This window comes from Coffea eugenioides, chromosome 6, assembly GCF_003713205.1.
Source record: "Coffea eugenioides isolate CCC68of chromosome 6, Ceug_1.0, whole genome shotgun sequence".
NCBI lineage: Eukaryota > Viridiplantae > Streptophyta > Magnoliopsida > Gentianales > Rubiaceae > Coffea > Coffea eugenioides.
In genome coordinates, this window is record NC_040040.1 from 46,831,672 (window position 1) to 46,851,524 (window position 19,853).

The 19,853-nt window shown below is 35.0% G+C and overlaps 1 protein-coding gene across 1 annotated transcript; it reads left to right on the plus strand.

The window, feature by feature from the left end:
* Positions 1-10,515: 10,515 nt before the first annotated feature.
* LOC113774257 (pentatricopeptide repeat-containing protein At5g39680-like) lies at positions 10,516-16,868 on the plus strand. The gene is given in 5 exon segments (XM_027318811.1): positions 10,516-10,758; positions 11,149-11,725; positions 13,649-14,004; positions 14,006-14,310; positions 16,232-16,868. Coding segments are annotated over 5 exon segments (2,118 nt in total).
* Positions 16,869-19,853: the final 2,985 nt, after the last annotated feature.

The window sequence follows — 19,853 nt, forward strand, 5'->3', positions numbered from 1 at the left end:
TAAATGTTTATTCACCTGTTTTCTTCGAACAATTTATTTCAACCCTTTTAAATTCATTTTTATGGAACCATGTCTTATTTATACTTTTAAAACGTCTCGCTAACAAATTTAAATTTTTCGAAGGCTCGTTTATTAAGGAATAACAAATACACACCTTCGAGATGATAGTCGATCTGAGAGTACAATGATTTTGGAGAATTAAGGATGATCAATAGGAGACTAAGAAGAGTTAATTGAGAGATTGGATGTGATTAGGTTAAATAAAGTTTTTATTATGCGTACGTCAATAATTTCTCAAAAGTCGTACCGCACAACAAATTGGACACTTGAGAAATTAATACTAGATTCATGTGAGGACTCGCAAATTTACTTAATTTAAATTCCTATTACTAGCTCATTTAAATATTTATTTGGCCGTTTATTTTGAATATTTTATTTCAATCCCTTTATACTCAATTATATGGAACTATGACCTACAAGTATTTTAAAAATGCCTTGATTCAAAATTTTAATTTTTGGAAGCTCGTTAAGTGAGAATAGTGAATGCGCGTTTGGAAGCAATAACCGATTTGAGAGTACAATGAGCCTGGAAAATTAGAGACTTGTACATTAGTCTTAAAATAGGTATTTTTATGTTTAAGTGTTCAAGTGTTAGATAGCTATACTATCGTTATAAGAATTTCTTGAAAATTTCACTTTATCGCGCATAAATCGAAAGTACGCGTTTTTACGCGCGCGATTAATTGAGGGACTTTAGACCTTTATTTTTAGACCATTAAGAGTGAACAATAATAGTATGAATGTAAGTGCATTAGAGGTTTAGTGCATTAGTGCAACAAACTCGAGAGGAATCGAACACAAAACGCGCGCATGGGCGCGGGAGAAAGAGTTGACTTTTGAATTAATTAGAGCCACACAATTTAGCTTCTCTTGGAAGCTTCATTAGAGCCCAAAACACTCTCTTTTTGCTCCATTCCAGCCGTGCATATCAAGAAGAAAAGAACCAAATTTCTCCTCCAAGTTCTTCTTCATTTTATCACTAAATTTCCACTAAATCACCTCAAACTTTAACCACACTTTGCAATCTACTTGGAGAGCAACTCAAGCTACAAAAAGAGCTTCAAATCCACGGTTTTTCTTGTGCAAGGAGGACCAAAATTTCTACCTTAATCATCTAAGAAAGTAAGTGACGATCAACCTTGCAAATCTTGACTTATGGAAGTTGTTTAACACTTATGAGTTCATAATTTCTTATGGGTAGCTTTAAATTGTTGGAAAATTGGTGAGTGAGCTCTATGAACTCCCACTATGGCTTGATGGACTGATTTTGTGAATTTTGATATTAATAATGTTGGATTAGTGCTTAAATTAGTAGAAATGAGTGATATTATGAATGAAAGCTCAAAGGAAGTGAAGGGGAGAATTTTTCCATTTCTGTCCCTGTGAATGCCGTGACCTTTAGAGCATTTTTTTTAAGTTCTATTGACTTTTTTATGATGTATATATGTTATATGGGTTGTGTGGAAGGTTTCTACAAAAAATTACGTGATTTGGTTTGCCAAATGTGGTGATTTCGAAAGTTCATTCAAAACTGGAATTTTTTTCCGTATTGCACTGGCAGTGTTTTTCCGTATAACTTTTTACTCCGACGTCGAAATCGAGTGCCGTTTACGGCACTGGAAACTAGACATTCCCAGTTTTCCAACGGTATAAAATACACATCCTGATTCCACTTGAGTGATCCGTACCAACCTTATAAAGTTGCCTATTCTGTTTCTCATTTTATTGGAAGCTCTATTTTAAGCAGCGAGTTGATGCTCGAATAAAAGTTAGTTGTGGACAGATTTTTGACGGGGTTTTGATATACGTACAAGTTTTAAAAAAAATCGAATTACACCCGTTCACTGCAAGTATACAGGTCAACTAGTAGTTTAGGGTATATATCGGGTCGATCCCACAAGGAAGAGTGAACAATTACCGGTATTACTAAAGCTTCTCTATTATTTAGACCATCAATGAATTATAACAAATTTAACCTACTGAAATTATACAAAATAACAAATAAAACCTCCTTAGGTTGTGGTATCCCTCATCTACTCATGCAAGTGCTAGATTTGGATCATTGAGTACTACATCTAGGCTAGTTATGGTGTAATTTCCTTATGCATTTGAATCCTACCTTCGTAGTGAATCTATTATACTTATAACTAATCCATACCTATTCTCATGGTTATGAAATTAGATACAAGTTCATTTCTTCAGTGAAATTACATGAAATGAATCACTAAAAACCACATAGGTGTACCTCTACTTTCGTGAGTGTACTCCCTATGTTTAGCACTTCTTGAACTAGTGTTAAATCTCAATTTTCATTGCAGAAACAACACCTTAGATAATCACAATGAATGGTACCAGATTAATCATGATTTAAAGAGCCAATGTGCTAAATAACTTGCTCAAATCATAGTAATCAAATAACTAAATAATAAACACTAACAATTATAGAAAGTTCAACCAAACCCAAGGTATAAACTTTAAAGACACATATTAAACATAAAATCCAGAACTTGCATATTAACTAAACTTAGAATCAAGTACAAAAGATAAAGAGTTGGAGAAGAGATAACCCATGTCACTTGAGCTTCAACTCATCCTTCTTCATCTCCATCTTCATCCTAATCTAGCTAACATACAAGAATGGATGAACTATACTAGTCTACACTAATGCTAACCTAACACTCAGAAGATGAAAGAGCTACATTTCTACACTCTCCAAGTTCTCCCGTATGTCTCTATTCTCAATATTTGCTAGCTAGAGAGAATTTGCTATCAGAAAATCTGGCTACGTATGGATGTCCAGACATCTCCCAATGTCTTTGCATAAAAACTGCTCAAGAGCTCCATTTTTCCAAGTCAAATTCCACCTTTAGATTCCCAAATCTTAGATTTGTTAAGATAGTCAATAACCAAGGTTTTTGACTTGAAAATAAGCCCTATTGTCTGCCCTTTTGTCTTCTGAAGCATGTGCACCGAATTCCCTTGTAACTTATAGCTGGAAAGTAGTCTGAACACAAGAGAAATGGCTGAGCAAATTGCAGAATTTCGGTTACAAAACGCGGCTTCAACCCACGTTTTGTCAACTCGCGTTTTCAACTCTATGAAATTGGCCTCACTTCAACTATGATTTTCTCTATGATAGAGGCCGAACTAGATTTTGTGCAGAACACAAAAGTTGTAGCTCTTTGATATAGCTTTACAATGCTTCAAGAAACATCCAAATCGGAGCTTTGTAGCCTGAGATATGATCAAAATACTATCACCTGGTCAAACCCCTGTTTCGATTTTCGACCACAGAATGTAGCTTCTGTATTCTGACTTTTTGTCCATGAAAACAGCAGAATTGGATTTCGATGTCTTCATACCAATTGTCGGTCTCTTTCTTAGCTTTAAAATGGTATAAAGTTCACCTCAATCTGATAAGTGTAGCTTCAGATATAGTCAAAATACGGAAGAGTGTCAAAACTGTCTTGAACCGCACTTCTTCACTTAAACGTTTTTCACTTCATTTCTCTTTTTTACTACTTGAATTCATCACCAATTATCTACTTTTCACCTCATTTGACATCCTTTGGTGATTGGATCATTAACTTGCAAGAATATGAAGTTTTTACCATTTAAATCAATAGAAATGCCATATTAGCCACTTTTACAAAAGTTGTATATTTTTACCAAAACCTAGTTATTTTAGTTATAAAACTAAATAATCAAACCAAAATTAACTAATAAAATGTACTTAAAAATATGTAAAATAAGCTCTTATCAATTTTTAAAATGATTTCTTCTGAGAAATTGTAACTTTATGAATCTAGTTTTCAACGCCACCAACCACGCTCAATTCCAAGTTGAATTGAGTGAGTTGTGGCCGAAGTTCGAAACTGACTCAGGGATTGAAAACCCTCATTTTTTTGGCTAGTTGATGCCTTAACCTTGATTGGGACTTGTTGTTTCGAAATTCATGGTGTTAATCACCTACCAAACACATCTTGGATGCTTCTTAGACATTGTCTACCTAAATGAACCAGATTTGAGATGTTTTCATTGGCCGAATATTTAGAAAAGGAAAATTTGCATACAAAGACAGATTTGTCTTGGAAATTCGTGGGACTTTAGTGATTTTGTTAACCGACTTTCCGTACGTATTTTTCTATGAAATTTGACAGAGGAATAGCCCTTATATGGTAGTGTAATACTGCTAATTTTTGTGCCATTCCGAGTCCGTTTCGATGTTCAACCAAAGTCCCAACGTTCGTGAATTAAATCTGGAATTTAGCCTAACGGTCTCACTTTTCAGTAACTTTGAGCCGCCATATCTTGGTGCTCAAAACTCCAATTCTTGTTTCACTTGTTTTTTTTTAAACTTTGATTGTGACTCTAATTGAGTTTCAAATTTAACAGGCTAGTTCAAATTCTGTGAATTTTGCCGAATTTTCAAAGTTGGCCAAAAACCAACCCCGAAACTGCCTTGATAGCCTAAACAGTAACTTTGAGCCAAATTTTGAATGTCTTGCATTTGGAATCATGGAAAAGTGTCTTCTAGGAACTTTTAGTACTTTGGAAGAAGTTTCCAACAGTACCAAGTTTTCCAATTTTTGACTTGTAGAGCATGAGATACAATTTTTCAAAGATCGCTCGACAAATCTGAAATTTCCAAACTTAAAGAAAATTGAGGGTTTCGAACTCTCCATTTTTCTTCGATTTTGCTAGACCATTTTACACTTGATTTCAAAGATGCAAATCAGATTTCTCTTGTACTTTTAAAACCCCGCTTTTGAAGCTCGATTTACGAGTAATCCAGACTCGTACTTGTGAATTTTTTTTAGATTATACTAACGTGCAATCTTTCTTGATACTTAGGGGTTTTAAGTGATATTGAGTGGTAATTCATTATTAATTGCTCAGGCACTCAAGAGGACCTCCAATAGGATCTCACGGGAGATGCCTAAAAACAAACGCTTGTGCATTGCTACTTGAATCACTTGGTGAGTGTCAAGTACATGAATAGTTGAAATTATGTGAACTTGATACGTGTTCAATTGTTATTAATGATTGGAGATTTTGAAAATGGAGTCGAGTGTGTACTTTATCGCACTCATTCTCATTTAAGCGAAATGAACTTGAATTACTTGACATGAAATGCTTGAATTGTTTGAAGTGACCTGTTAAGTGAATTAAATGAAGTGTTTAAGTGACTATTTATGCTATGGCTGCATAAGTCGATTGGAGTGAATCTCCTCGACTCTTAATGGTAAGCGTGGGGGACGCCCAATTCTCATTGGCCAACCTTGGACTCGAGCCGGCATGGGCTTGGTCGGGCTCCTTGGTGAACCACGAGAAAAAAAAAAAAAGCTTGACCTATTGAGAGGTCTTGCTTGGCATACTTGAGCAGTATCGCCTCAAACAAACGATAGGCGGGCCCGATACAGGGGTATGTAAGGTGAAAGGGGACATGATAAGTGAAGTTCTATGGACTAAATCTACCCGGTTGACGGAGTGTTAACTCGTGGAGGTTCTTGATCGTGTAATGGAAAAATAGCTCCTGAGAGCCCCTATATCCTTGAATTGTTTCTGTTTACTTTTCTAACTCGAATCATTATTTACTTGAATATTGTTGTTTTACTCGTCAATTGGGATTGTTATTTGGACAACGTGCCTGCATGTGTGTTTCTTGGCCTCACGAGCAATTGCTCACCCCGTAGATTTGTTTTCCTTAACAGGCATGGACATGGAGTGAAACTCGGAGAAACCCCTTTTGTTGTATTTTTGTATTAGGGTTCCAAATGTAATTGATTAGACTTTTGGCAATTGTATATTTTGGGAATTGATGTATCTTTTAGGATTCTAATGTAAAACTTGGATAGTCGGTTATGGAAGCGACTTTTCTTAGTAGACTTGTATTAATTGTTATATAATGTTAAGCTTGAAATTTTCTGCACTTTCTTACTTTGTCTTGTCAGAATGACTAGTATTGCATTAAGATTGAACGGGTTTTTTACCGAATCCTGGCGAGAGTTGGACAGGTGTTCCGCGGATATCCTTTGGTTCGCCTTAAGGAGAAGTGGGGGCGTCACAATAAATCTTTTTTTGCAGATCTATGGTCTTTTGTGGCGAGTATACTTAGTCATGAAAATATTGTATATATCTTTCCATGTTCTCAAGGATCCACTAAGCAATACACTAGTAGCCTATCCAACCTTAGAATGAGGTTACCTTCCCCTTTTCCTAAACCTTTTATGACTCACAAAAAAAAGGAAGAGCCAAATTATCAGAATTGGTTCGAGTCAAATTGATTTACCATCTATTCTAGTGACTCTATTACATCGTAAATTTTTTATTGGAGCAAAACTCAAAATTTCTGCCTAGACTTTGAACACTAGACAAAAGGCGTACAAGTGCAAAACCAGCGAAATTAGGGAAAAAAAACACGAGAATGGGATATTAGTGTCTCACTTAAAAGCTATTGGTATTAAAAATTTTAGTGTAATTTCGGATATATCATCTTTTTCTCACATCTGAATTATAAAGACCATCATTATTTCGATACAATACAACTTACAATTCTATATTCTACATCCTGTTTTCTGTGCCAATCTCTATCTCTCACTCCTTATCCTTTTGCCACATTTTAACATATTGCATTGTATATTTAGTACATGTAACTAGTGATGCAAGTCGAAAAGTCAATATAGACGTAAGGCCTTTTATTTGAGCAAATGCCATCAAATCCCGGCAAGAACTTTGACCATGGCTTCACGAGGCTTGCAAATTGCCTCTAATGGCAAGGCCTTAGGCACTGTGAGTCCTGTGCCTTCAAACATGTCTACCAACTCATTTCTAATCCTCTCCCGATCAAAACACTAAATTAATGCTTCCAAAGCCAATCCAGCGACCGATTGGCGAGGCCAACGCTAGGACAAATCCTCCTCCCAAAACCAAACGGCATGAATTTGTACTTGTATGCATTATTTTCCAAGCCTGAGAACCTTTTTGGCTTGAAACTCTCCGGATTGTCCCACAGCTGAGGATCCCTATGAATAGCCCAAGCATTTACCATCAACATAGATTTAGATTGTATTCTGTAGTTTCCAATGGTGCAATTGCTTGATGATTTGTGTGGAACAAGAAGCGGACCAGAAGGATATAATCTTTGTTATTCGTAAATGACGCTTAGGAGATAAGGCAGCTTAGGAAGATCTTATTCTTCAATTAAATGGTTTTGACCAATTGTTTTATATATCTAGCTCGTCTCTAGCCCTTTCCAGCTTTTGAGGATGGTTAAGTAGAGTAGATATAGCCCTCTCTACTGTGGTGGCTACAGAGTCCGATCCCGTAGTTAGTAGCAATTTAGCACGTCATTGTGGAAGCCATGTTAGACTGGAAATTGAAAGAGTGATGCATATTGCAAGCTCAAACTTAACAAAAAAAAAAAAAAAATTGCAAGCTCAAACTATCACCAATATGTAGTTTGCATCTCAAACTGTTAATTTGCAACATATTGCTCTAATTTATTGAAGACCAATAAAATGCTGAAGCTATTTTTTGAATAACAAGAATTTAGCAGCCCTAAATGGATAATAATATATTAAGAGAAATCCGTAAATTAAGGGTAGTAAAGTCTTTTCTTTAAAAAAAGATAGAACAATTCATTAAATTTTAAAATTAATCGAACAATGTGCAATAAAATGATAGTATGAAATACTAAAATTGTAAGACCGGTAGTTTATGGACCTAGCATGGCACAAGTTAAATTTCCTAACCTTTACATAATATTTAACCCTACAATTTCTATAAATTCTATGTACATTTTATTTCTTTAAGTTGTACAATTGAATTTTTACTCACTCCTTCACTTTGTAAGAGCATTGTTTTTGGACCTTTAGTGTATTCAACTAAACTTCTAATTTTGTGGATGTAATCGAATCTTGTATAGCATCTCATTAGCAACACAGGAAACAACATGCATTACATTTTATTTTTGCTTGTTTCATAGTCTTACAAAATGGCCATCAGCTAACTTTAGCTCATTCCAAGCAAATATTAGTCTTCACATCAAAATGATGAAAGATTCTACAGATAAGTCCACAGGTGCATATTCATAATCACCGACTTGAATGAAAAGTTGAAAGGCTAACATAGAGGCATGAATGACGGCTAGAAGTTTAGACTTTCAGATATTGTTAGATTTCATTTTGGCTTGTATATATAGCCTCTTTATTAAGGACTTGTACGGACGTATGATCTTAGCCTATTTGTTGGCAAGCTGTTTTTATTACACAGATGGTTGGCTTGCATTAACTCATCCCTACTGTGATAACCCGTAATTTTTTTTTATTTTTATTTTTTGTCAAATGATAACCCGTAATAGGAAGAGCTGTTTTAGGTATTTGGAGGAGACTTGCTAGCTGGGATACTGAATTGGTAGTCCGATATTTGTGCCAGACGTAATGGTGTAATTAAATGTGGTGCTTTATACGAGCTAAAGATCTAAGGATCTTAGCCTTTAGATTGGCGACAAGTGAGACTAATCTAAATTTTCCTAACCAACCCTATTAGGAAAAAATTAAGAATATTGCTACAGTCCATTACATATTTAAGACCAGTGATTATGTCCTCCATTTTTATTCAAACAGGTTTGCAAATAGTCTTCTTTTTCCTAATATAGGCATGTCTGTACAAAAAAAAGTAAGATACCTAACCCATATCTCTTTCTAAATTATTAAAAATCACTAAAAAGTTGGATTATCAACAAAAGGTTTTGCTTTTTCTATACATTTCATGTAACAGAAGATAATGGGCCATGCACATACTTCTTTTGTTCATTTTCTTTTACATGACAAATAATTAAAGAAAAATGTCGAGTTTGAACACCCAAATTCTTTTAGGAGTTAACTTTTCAATACAAAGTGAGGCTTGAATAGAAATATGTGCATGTTAGCGAGCCAAGCTTTGAATAGACCTACAAGGTCAGATGTTCAGCTTTTGGGAGTTTCATTCGATAGATGAAAGAATAATAGAAAAAGAATATGCTTCCGTTGTATGAGATTTATGTCGTTCTCTACAATTTCATAACAAAACCACATAAAATCTCAAGAAATTATTTGAAATTAAAATTAAATCATGACTAGATCGAACAATTCTGTCTAAGATGTCCTAGTCATAATTTTGAAGAGTATTTTTACCATCAAAATCAATTGGAATACATAAATTTTCCAGTTAAGTATTGTATTTCACCACCATGAAAGGCCTCTTCGGCTGGTTGCGAGCTAGCAATAGGAGGGACGACCTCCACTCATAGCATTTTTTATGGCCCAACTATGGGAAACTTAACTCGAAACCCAAAATATTTAATAGTTATCGTGATTTTTCAATTGCAAGTGCTTAATGGTATCTATCCTTCATTCGCCATGTCTTCAACATACACATTAATGCACCCCGCATTTGAACACTCTCCTAAATTAATTTTATTCCTATCAAAAATTTAACAAATGAGGCCCCTCTTAGCGAGTACTCCAACCACCTGTTAACCAAACCCATTATAAAATTGTTGAACTCAACAAAACACTTAAGCCCTATTTGATAATCCAATTCAATATTTAAATTTAATGGATTCAGATCTTAACATATTCAGACTGTTTTATAATAAAAAATTGAACATCTGAATTAATTGGGTGGTACTAAATTTTTTAGACAAAACTTGCTTTCAGAATTAAGTTATAAGATATTCACTTATCACTGTATATGATATGCACTCAAATGTATTAGATTTAATAATTAACAATTCAATAATTTAATGGATTCAAACTTCATATTTTAGATTTCAGATTTCAGTTTTATCAAACACACCCTTAATCTTTCTATCTTGTGGTCTGAATATTTTTCCCATAGTGATTTGAATTTCCTAATTATTATGCATGGTTATGTGAAAATTATCAAAATAAAAAATTTAAGAAAAGGGTACAAATATCAATATTCATACTTTCCATGACTAGGTGATCTTTCTTGAAGATTATTTGCATTGTTGGAAATTGCACAAATTTAATCTTGTTGAAATGGACAAGAATATAGTAATCACGGCTAACAACTAATGTCTTACTGAATTTACTTGCTATTATTGCTTTTTCTTTTTTATGATTTTCTTCATAAAAGGAGAAAAATTGTTTTGCATAGTTAGAAGACAAACTCTAGATTTGATGAAGATTTTACTTGAAAATTTTGCTAGGGTTTGGTTATGGTGTGCACCTGAGGCATTTGTTAGATGGTTTCAAGCATTAATTTTTTTCCCAAAAATAAAATTAATTTTAAAAAATGTCTACATGCAGGTGCAATAAATACGAGTATACACACTCACATGCTGAATTAGACATAATTTATATGTGTTAACAAGTGTCTCAAGCACCAATTAGGAAAATCCATTATTAATTTCAAAGTTAAACGATATTTTTAAGTGGGAGTCCATCAATGCCCGCGCAAAGACCGCCATTGGATCCCCGATCAATTATTAATTGGCAGGCGCCTTGGTGCCTAAAATCAAACCACGATAACCCTGCAGTCAAGCTACTGAAAATTTCAGCTGGCACAAGAAACCTCAAGCTTGGCCAAATAATTCATGCCCATTTGTTAGTATCCAACCAAGCCTCCGAAAACAATGTTGCTGAGAACAATACTTTGCTTAATCTTTATGCCAAATGTGGCCAATTATCAGTCGCACAACGGGTGTTTGATGCATGGTTCAAAGTCACGGTCGCGGTCGCGGTCGCGGCCCGGAACGTTCCATATCGGTCTCGATATATTGGTCGCGATTTCGGTGAGACGCAAATTTTAAAGTATTTAATGTTCTAAAAATTGTTAATAATATAAAAAAGTATGCTAAATAAAAATAATTAAAAAATAGCAAAAGAAACGGTCAAGTCAATCCGTCGCGGCGTGACTCGGCTGATAACTCGGAGTGACTTGGGATAATTCGGAGTGACTCGACCGAGTCAATCCGTCGCGGTGACGACTCGGCCGATTTCTCGGCGAGTCAAGTATTTCGGTATTGTTTCGTCACGATATCGTATCGGTAGGGGTCGAGACGGTGACGACTTGGCCGAGACTTCGAACCATTGTTTGATGGGAATGCGGATGAGAAATGTGGTGTCATGGGGCACCTTAATGGCTGGGTATTTCCATTCTGGGTTTTGTTCAGAGGCTCTTGAATTGTCGCGAGACATGGTTAAAGTGGATAATTTGCGGCTTAATAAATATGTTTTGTCCACAGTTCTTTCTTGTTGTGCCGATGATGGCTTGTATTGTAAAGGTCAGCAATGTCATGGGTATGCGGAGAAGTCTGGATTGATTTTCAATCAACATGTGAAGAACGCACTTGTGTGTATGTATTCGATATGCGAGGATATGGAAGGGGATATGAGGGTTTTTAATGGGGTGCCTGGCCTGGATATTTTCACGTATAATTCGCTTTTGACTGCACTTTTGGAACACGAGTCTTTGAGTGAAGCATTGGATGTTTTTAGGAGGCTGCTAGAGGCGGATGTGGAGTGGGATGGTGTCTCTTACGTGGGTGTTCTGGGCCTTTGTGCTTGTCTTAAGGATTTGAAGTTGGGCTCACAAGCTCACAGTAGAATGTTGAAAACCGGTTTCAATTCTGATATGTTTGTGAATTGTGCAATGTGACGGGTATTTTACATACGTGCAAGCTAAAAAAACCGAATTACACCCGTTCACTGCAAGTATACAGATCAACTAGTAGTTTAGGGTATATATTGGGTCGATCCCACAAGGAAGAGTGAACAATTACCGGTATTACTAAAACTTCTCTATTATTTAGACTATCAATAAATTATAACAAATTTAACCTACTGAAATTATACAAAATGACAAATAAAAGCTCCTTAGGTTGTGGTATCCCTAACTACTCATGCAAGTGTTATATTTGGATCATTGAATACTACATCTAGGCTAATTATGGTGTAATTTCCTAATGCACTTGAATCCTACTTTCGTAGTGAATCAATTATACTTATAACTAATCCATACCTATTCTCATGGTTATGAATTTAGTTACAAGTTCATTTCTTCAATGAAATTACATGAAATGAATCACTAAAAACCACATAGGTGCACCTCTACTCTCGTGAGTGTACTCCCTATGTTTAGCACTTCTTGAACTAGTGTTAAATCTCAATTTTCATTGCAGAAACAACACCTTAGATAATCACAATTAATGGTACCAGATTAATCATGATTTCAAGAGCCAAAGTGCTAAATAACTTGCTCAAATACTAGCAATCAAATAGCCAAATAATAAACACTAACAATCATAGAAGTTCAACCAAACCCAAGGTATAAACTTTAAAGACACATAAATAACATAAATTCCAGAACTTGCATATTAACTATATTTAAGAATCCAATACAAAAGATAAAGAGTTGGAGAAGAGATAACCCATGTCACTTGAGCTTCAACTTCTCTTTCTTCATCTCCATTTTCATCCTAATCTAGCCATTATACAAGAATGGATGAACTACAATTACTACACTATCCTACACTAAGGAAATGGAAGAACTACATTTCTGCACTCTTCAAGCTTCTCCCGTATCCTCTGCATGTCCTGGTTGCTCCCTATATAAACTGCTCCAAAAGCTCCTTTTCCGTTGGTCCAAATTTGCTGCATTTGTTTTCCAAATCTGAAATTGTTAAGATAGTCAATAGCCATTGTTTTTTACTTGAAAATATGCCAACTTTCTTGCCCTTTTGTCTTCTAAAGCATGTGCACCGAATTCTCTTGCAGATTGTAGCTGGAAAGTGGTTAGAGCACAAGAGAATTGACTGAGCAAAATTGCAGAATTGCGGCCAGAAAACGCGCCTACACAAAACGCGGTTACAAGTCATGTTTTGTGTACTCGCGTATTCACTTTGTCCTTACTTCAACTATAATTTTCTCTATCATAAAGGCTGAAATGGCTTTTGTGTAAAACACCAAAGTTGTAGCCCTTTGAGTTAGCTTTCCAATGCTTCAAGAATCATCCAAATCTGAGCTTTGTAACCTGAGATATGATCGAAATACTAAACATTGGTCAGAGCTCTGTTTTCCACTTTGGACAGCTGAGTTGAATTTCGGTATTTCAACTTTTGGACTATGAAAACGGCTGAACTGGACTTTGATGTCTTCATACCAAATGTAGATATATCTCGTAGCTTCAAAATGGTACCAAGATCACCTTGATCCGATCAGTGTAGCTCCAGATATAGTCAAAATACCAAAACGTGTCAGAGTTGTCAAAACCTGACTTTTCTTGATTCAAATTGCATTTTTCCTTTTTACACTTCATATTTTATTTTCACCATTTTAATCCATCTTCAATCATCCAAATATCTTCTCAATGCACTTCATTTGATGATTGAATCATTAAACCTACAAAATATGAAGTTTTTCCCATAAAAATCCATAAAATGCAATGTTTAGCCATTTTAACATAAAATGTAGTTTTTTACCAAAACCTTAGTTATTTTAGTTATTAAACTAAATAATCAAACCAAAATTAACTAATAAAACACACTAAAAATACGTAAAATAAACTCTTATCACAATGATAGATATGTATGGAAAATGTGGTGAGATTATGAAAGCAAGAAAAGCTTTTGGCTCATTAAAAGCTCGGAATGTGGTCTCTTGGACTGCAATCTTGGCTGCTTGCTTGCAAAACGAGTGCTATGAGGAAGCACTAAAGCTATTCTTTGATATGGAAATTGACGGGGTTAGGCCAAATGAGTGCACATTTGCGGTGCTGTTGAATTCCAGTGCTAGCTTATCAGCTGTAGCATATGGAAATTCATTACATGCACACATAGAAAAGGTGGGGTATGAAGATTTTGTCATAGTGGGGAACGCTTTGGTAAATATGTACTCGAGGAATGGAGATATTGAATTGGCTTACAGCGTCTTTGCAAAAAATGCGGTCTCGAGATCCTATTACTTGGAATTCCTTGATATCTGGTTACTCTCACCATGGGTTTGGTAAGGAAGCCCTGACTGTGTTTCGTGACATGTTAGCTGCAGAAGAGAAACCAAATTATGTAACTTTTATTGGGGTTCTCTCTGCTTGTGGACATTTGGGTCTAGTAGAACAAGGGTTCTACTATTTGAACCATTCCATGAACATGCTCGGGATTGAACCTGCCTTGGAGCATTATACCTGTATTATTGGGCTTCTGGGAAAGGCTGGACAAGTCGATGAAGCTGAGAATTTCATGAGGTCTGATAAGAGTTTATTTTACGTATTTTTAAGTGCATTTTATTAGTTAATTTTGAGTTGATTATTTAGTTTTATAATTAAAATAAAGAGGTTTTTGGTAAAATTATATATTTTTGGTAAAAGTGGATAATATTGCATTTCTATTGATTTTAATGGTAAAAACTTCATTTTTATGCAGGAATGATGATTCAATCACCAAAGGATGTCAAATGAGGTAAAAATAGAGATTTGGTGATGAATTCAAGTGGCAACAAGAAGAATGAAGTGAAAAACGTTCAAGTGAGGAAATGCAATACAAGTCAGTTTTGACACTCTTCAGTATTTTGACCATATCTGGAGCTACACTTATCGGATTGAGGTGATCTTTATACCATTTTAAAGCTAAGAAAGAGACCTACAATTCGTATGAAGACATAGAAATCCATTTCTGCCATCTTCATGGGCAAAACGTTGGAATACAGAAGCTGCATTCTGTGGTCGGAAGTTAAAACAGAGGTTTGAACAGGTGACAGTATTTCGATCATATCTCAGGCTACAAAGCTCCGATTTGGATGATTCTTGAAGCATTGGAAAGCTAACTCAAAGGGCTACAACTTTTGTATTTTGCAAAAAAGCTAGTTCGGCCTTTATAATAGAGAAAATCGCAGATGAAGTAAGGCCAAAGTGAATACGCGAGTACACAAAACGTGACTTGTAACCGCGTTTTGTGTAGGCGCGTTTTATAGCCGAAATTCTGCAATTTGACTCAGCCAATTCTCTTGTGTTCATACCACTTTCCAGCTATAAGATGCAAGGGAATTCGGTGCACATGCTTCAGAAGACAAAAAGGCAAGAAAAGTGGCTTATTTTCAAGTCAAAAATATTGGTTTTTGACTATGCTAACAAAGTGGAGATTTGGGAATCAAAGGATAGAATTTGACTTGGAAAAATGGAGCATTTGAGTGTTTTTTATGCAGAGATATGGGGAGAGATCTGGGAACCATTCGTAGCTTAGTTTCTTACAGAAAAGCATAGTCTCTCTAGCTAGGTACTTGCAAGGGGCAATTGAGGTTTCATCTTGTAATCATCTTAGTTCAAGACAAAGGAGATTTTTGGAAGGCTTTACCATATCTTGGCTAAGACTTTCTTTACTCTGTTTGTATTTGTAATTCCTGATGATTTACATTAATGAAGTTATGAGTGTTTCATCATTCATGAGTAGCTAATTTCCTTTATCTAGGGAGTAGATGAAGCTTATGGCCAAATGATATGAAGTGATTGTGATTTATGCTTGTTATGTCTTGTATTAACTTATCTACTTGTGTATGTTGGATTACTTGTTGTTGCTTGATCACCAATAGCAGGTTTATAGTTGTTTTTACTCATTGAGAAATGGTAAAAATAATGGAATGACATAAGTAGAGCTTGAGTAGTATATTCATGAGAATAGAAATACATTCAAGTGGATGAAATCTGCATTTCATGTGTGAATAAGAACAGATTTAGTATTTACCAAGAGATTAGGAAAAACTAATCTGTTTTAACCCATTATTATCATGAGAATGTGATTTTGGTATTTCTGGAAATGAATCCTTGGTTAAACAAGAGCAGTAACAAGTGTTGAATTAATTCATTTTAGATCTTTTGTGTCATAAGTGGAATCTACATCCCTAGATCTTAATATTTAGTGAATTCTACTCCTATTGTGAAATTGCATTTATCTATTTAAGAATTTTTGTAGTTGAATTAAAATCTGAAGTTTCTGCTCAAATTAATTGTAAGTCTAAATAATAGAGTAAATTAGTATCTAATAATTGTTTTAATTGCTCCTCGTGGGATCGACCCGATACACATCTTGTACTACAATTGCGACCTGTATACTTGCAGTCCAACGGGTGTAAAATCGGAATTAAACTTGCATTGATACAAAAACCCCGTCAAGGTCAATGCCAGTCAAATGGGACATTGTTGCCTGGCGAACTTTGCTTGATGCTTGTCATGTACAACGGAATTATCGTGTAGGAATGCGAGCAGCAGAAGTCATCTTGCAAATGGATCCGAATGATGTGGGAACTTGTATCCTGTTGTCTAACATGCACGCCAAGTTCAAAAGGTGGGATGGTATTGTTGAAATGCGGAAACTAATGAGAGAAAGAAACATTAAGAAAGAACCAGGATTGAGTTGGACAGAAATAAGAAACAATACCCATATCTTCATTGCAGGTGATAACAAGCACCCAGAGTCTGTTGAAATTCAAAAGAAGGTTAGAGAGCTGTTGGCTGAAATAAAGCCACTTGGTTATGTACCAGATCCAGCTTCTGCACTGCATGATGTTGAGAAGGAACAGAAAGTAGATTATCTTACTCTCCACAGCGAGAAGCTTGCCATAGCATATGCACTGATGAAGACACCTCCAAATGCACCTACTCGTGTCATCAAGAACCTTCGGATATGTGATGATTGCCATTCTGCAGCAAAACTTATTTCAAAAGTTACAAACAGGCTCATTGTCATAAGAGATGCCAATCATTTCCATACTTTCCGCAATGGAATTTGTTCCTGCGCAGATTATTGGTAACATTTAAATATCAAATCATCTAGGGGAGATCAAATGAGACTATTGTCTGCGAGCTGCAAGTTATGCCATCGAACCGGCTGGCTCAGTTAGCTTGACCAACAGTCTTGAAGGTCTTAGCACTAATGCCAATCTTTACATAAGATTCCCAGGAATCCCAATGCGAGGCTCATGGCAACAGCAGTTAGAGAGTTAATGATATCTGAGAGATAGCGCGACAGCTTGATTTTTCTGAACCGTTACCTATAGGTGAAGGTTAACTCAGCTTTTCAAGGATAAGCTGCAATTCCTCGTACTCTTGTGTTAATTTGGATTTCCTTGCTTTTCACCAAATGCATTTAATTTTAACCATTTATATGTATCGCGAGTGCAAAACATGAAGTCTGCAGAAGCACTTTCAGTCTTTCAGAGGCGCATCGTTGGCAAAGCTTTGAAAGCTGTACACAAGAGATCATACTTCCTGGGGGAACTTATTCAATGAAAGTCAGTCATTCACTTGCAAAGCCTTTTACTCTGTTAGGGCTTGTTATGCCCAAAGTGAAAGAAACCAAACCCCTTTCTTTTCTAAGTTTTGCATTTCTGCGCTACAATCAAGCATATTGATTTCCTAATGATTAATAATATTTTGCTATTCTTCGAAAAAAAAATAATCGATATTTTTAAGCAAAATTAATTGAGTCTGCTCCTTCTGCTACGAGGTGTACATTGTGGTGTTGACATAAACTGACATGATCACTTTACGTACTTCTTTTTTATACCGTTACAAGTTTCATTTAACCGACAAGACTTTCCTTGTATTTGGAAACTAAACAAAAATATGAGAAAAGGAAAATTTCCCAATTTGAATCTGACTCGAGTATGGATGTTCATCATCCAGCTTCCAGAGGAATACAGATTTCCTAAATCATCATGCACTATATCTATTGGAGTTTATTGCCTTTGTAATCTTCCTCTTGAAAAATATTTCCAAACTAATGCAATTTCAAAATTTATTCCCTTGTTAATATATTTATTGCCATGTGGACTTTAAATATGAAAAACTAATCACGCTTAAACTATATTTGATGGTAAAATGGAGTCAAATAAAAAAAAGGAGTCAAATCAATTTTGCTCATTGTAAAATATTTCATTGTCATACCATTTTGCCTATTCGATGTCTTATCTTTTCGTTTCCATGAAAATGCATGAAGTCAAACAATCTTGGTAAAACCCTATCGTTGTTGCATGAAGCCCTTTTTGAAAAAATATATATACTTGATTCTACTTTGTGAATTTGGTAATGAGAGCTATCTTGTTCATTTGATCCATAAAATATGCTATCATCAAATATCGCTCAATTTCTTTTCTTTTTAGAAAACACTACTGTTCTTTAATAGTGAGAATCGATTTGGATGGTCTCAAATAAATATTATCAATTTTAAATATATGATAAGATTGAATCCTTTCCTGCTCTCTTGTATAGTATATGAGGTGTCTCTTGTATAATGTATGAAAGTCGTTAAGAGACTTTTGCATTTTAACAATATGGATGTCCAAGTATAAACAACTGAAAAAATAGGAAATTTTTCAATATGCTTCCCAACTTGGGCCTACGTCCAGGAGGATTTATATGTGAGCCCAATGATGTTGAGTACTCAAGCAACAAGTCAATCTATGCATAACCAGTTGAAATGTATCTTGAGGATAATTTGTTAAAAAAATCCTATGCTAGACAACATTATGATTTAAACAATAGAAACAAACTAACTAGTAGATAGCCCCTCATTGATTTTAGAGATCCTTATATTTGTCTACTGAAAGATGTCGTGTTTGCCTCTATTGCTTAAAAATATCGTTATTTTGAGTTGCTTTTTATAGGTAGAATTTTTTCAGAAACCTTGGGTTAAAGTTTTCCTAGAAGCTTTAAAAATATAGGAGATATTCTATTTTATTTTATCATTTTAAAACCCCTAAAATATTGAGGCCGTAGAGTTGTTGCATTGAGTAAATTCATGTTCCAATTTTCAAGTCATGTATAGTATTGCATGATGACTGATGAGATTGGTCTTTAAAAACCCAAAACTACTGTATGTGCATGATGCATGCATATTGCCCCCAGAAAGAAGCAACTTCAAAGTGAATCCCCTCTTTCGCTTGGTTAATCTTTGTCTCCCACTCATCAATTTATCCTACAAAGTATATAACTGTTCCTTCTCAAACTCTCTTGTGATATACAAAATCAAATGATGGTAAAATGGAGTCAAATAAAAAAAAGAAGTCAAATCGATTTTGCACATTGCAAAACATTACATTGTCACACCATTTTGCCTGTTTGATGTCTTATCTTTTCGTTTCCATCAAAATGCATTGAGTCAAACAGATTTCAGCAAAACCCTATCGTTGTTGCATGAAGCCCATTTTTTGAAAAAAAAAAAGAATATAAATACTTGATTCTACTTTGTGAATTTCATTTAGTTGTTCTTGATAAGTTATTTGTTTATGCTTCTGTTTTTTAATGTATGTTGAGTAGAAAATAATTGATTCTTAATAAAAAACAGTTGGGTGCACTTTGCAAAAATGAGATTTCTACTTTTCAAAACTTTTATTGCAATATGATCTCTTTGTTACCGAATAAGTCCTTATTCTGGTTACCGAATTGGAGGTCTTGACTGTTGAGGTCTACTAAGTAAATGCATGTTCATGCATGGTCCAAATCTTTAATACTCCACATATTGATGAGAATGGTGAAGACAGGATATTTTGATTTTAGCCCATTTCCCAAAGATACTAAAATTGAAAAGTAGAGAAGACAAAAAATTGTTCTTTTGAGAATAAAAAAGTTAGTTACTTTCTTCACCGAATTTGATCTCTTTTAATTTTTGATATAGCTTTGAAGTTTGTACAAAAGAAACGGCAACTTTTTACAATAATTTGCGAGGCTATCTTTGGTGGTTGGTGCAACAGAGAAGGTAGTGAAAATAGTATAAACATACATCGACTACACTCACC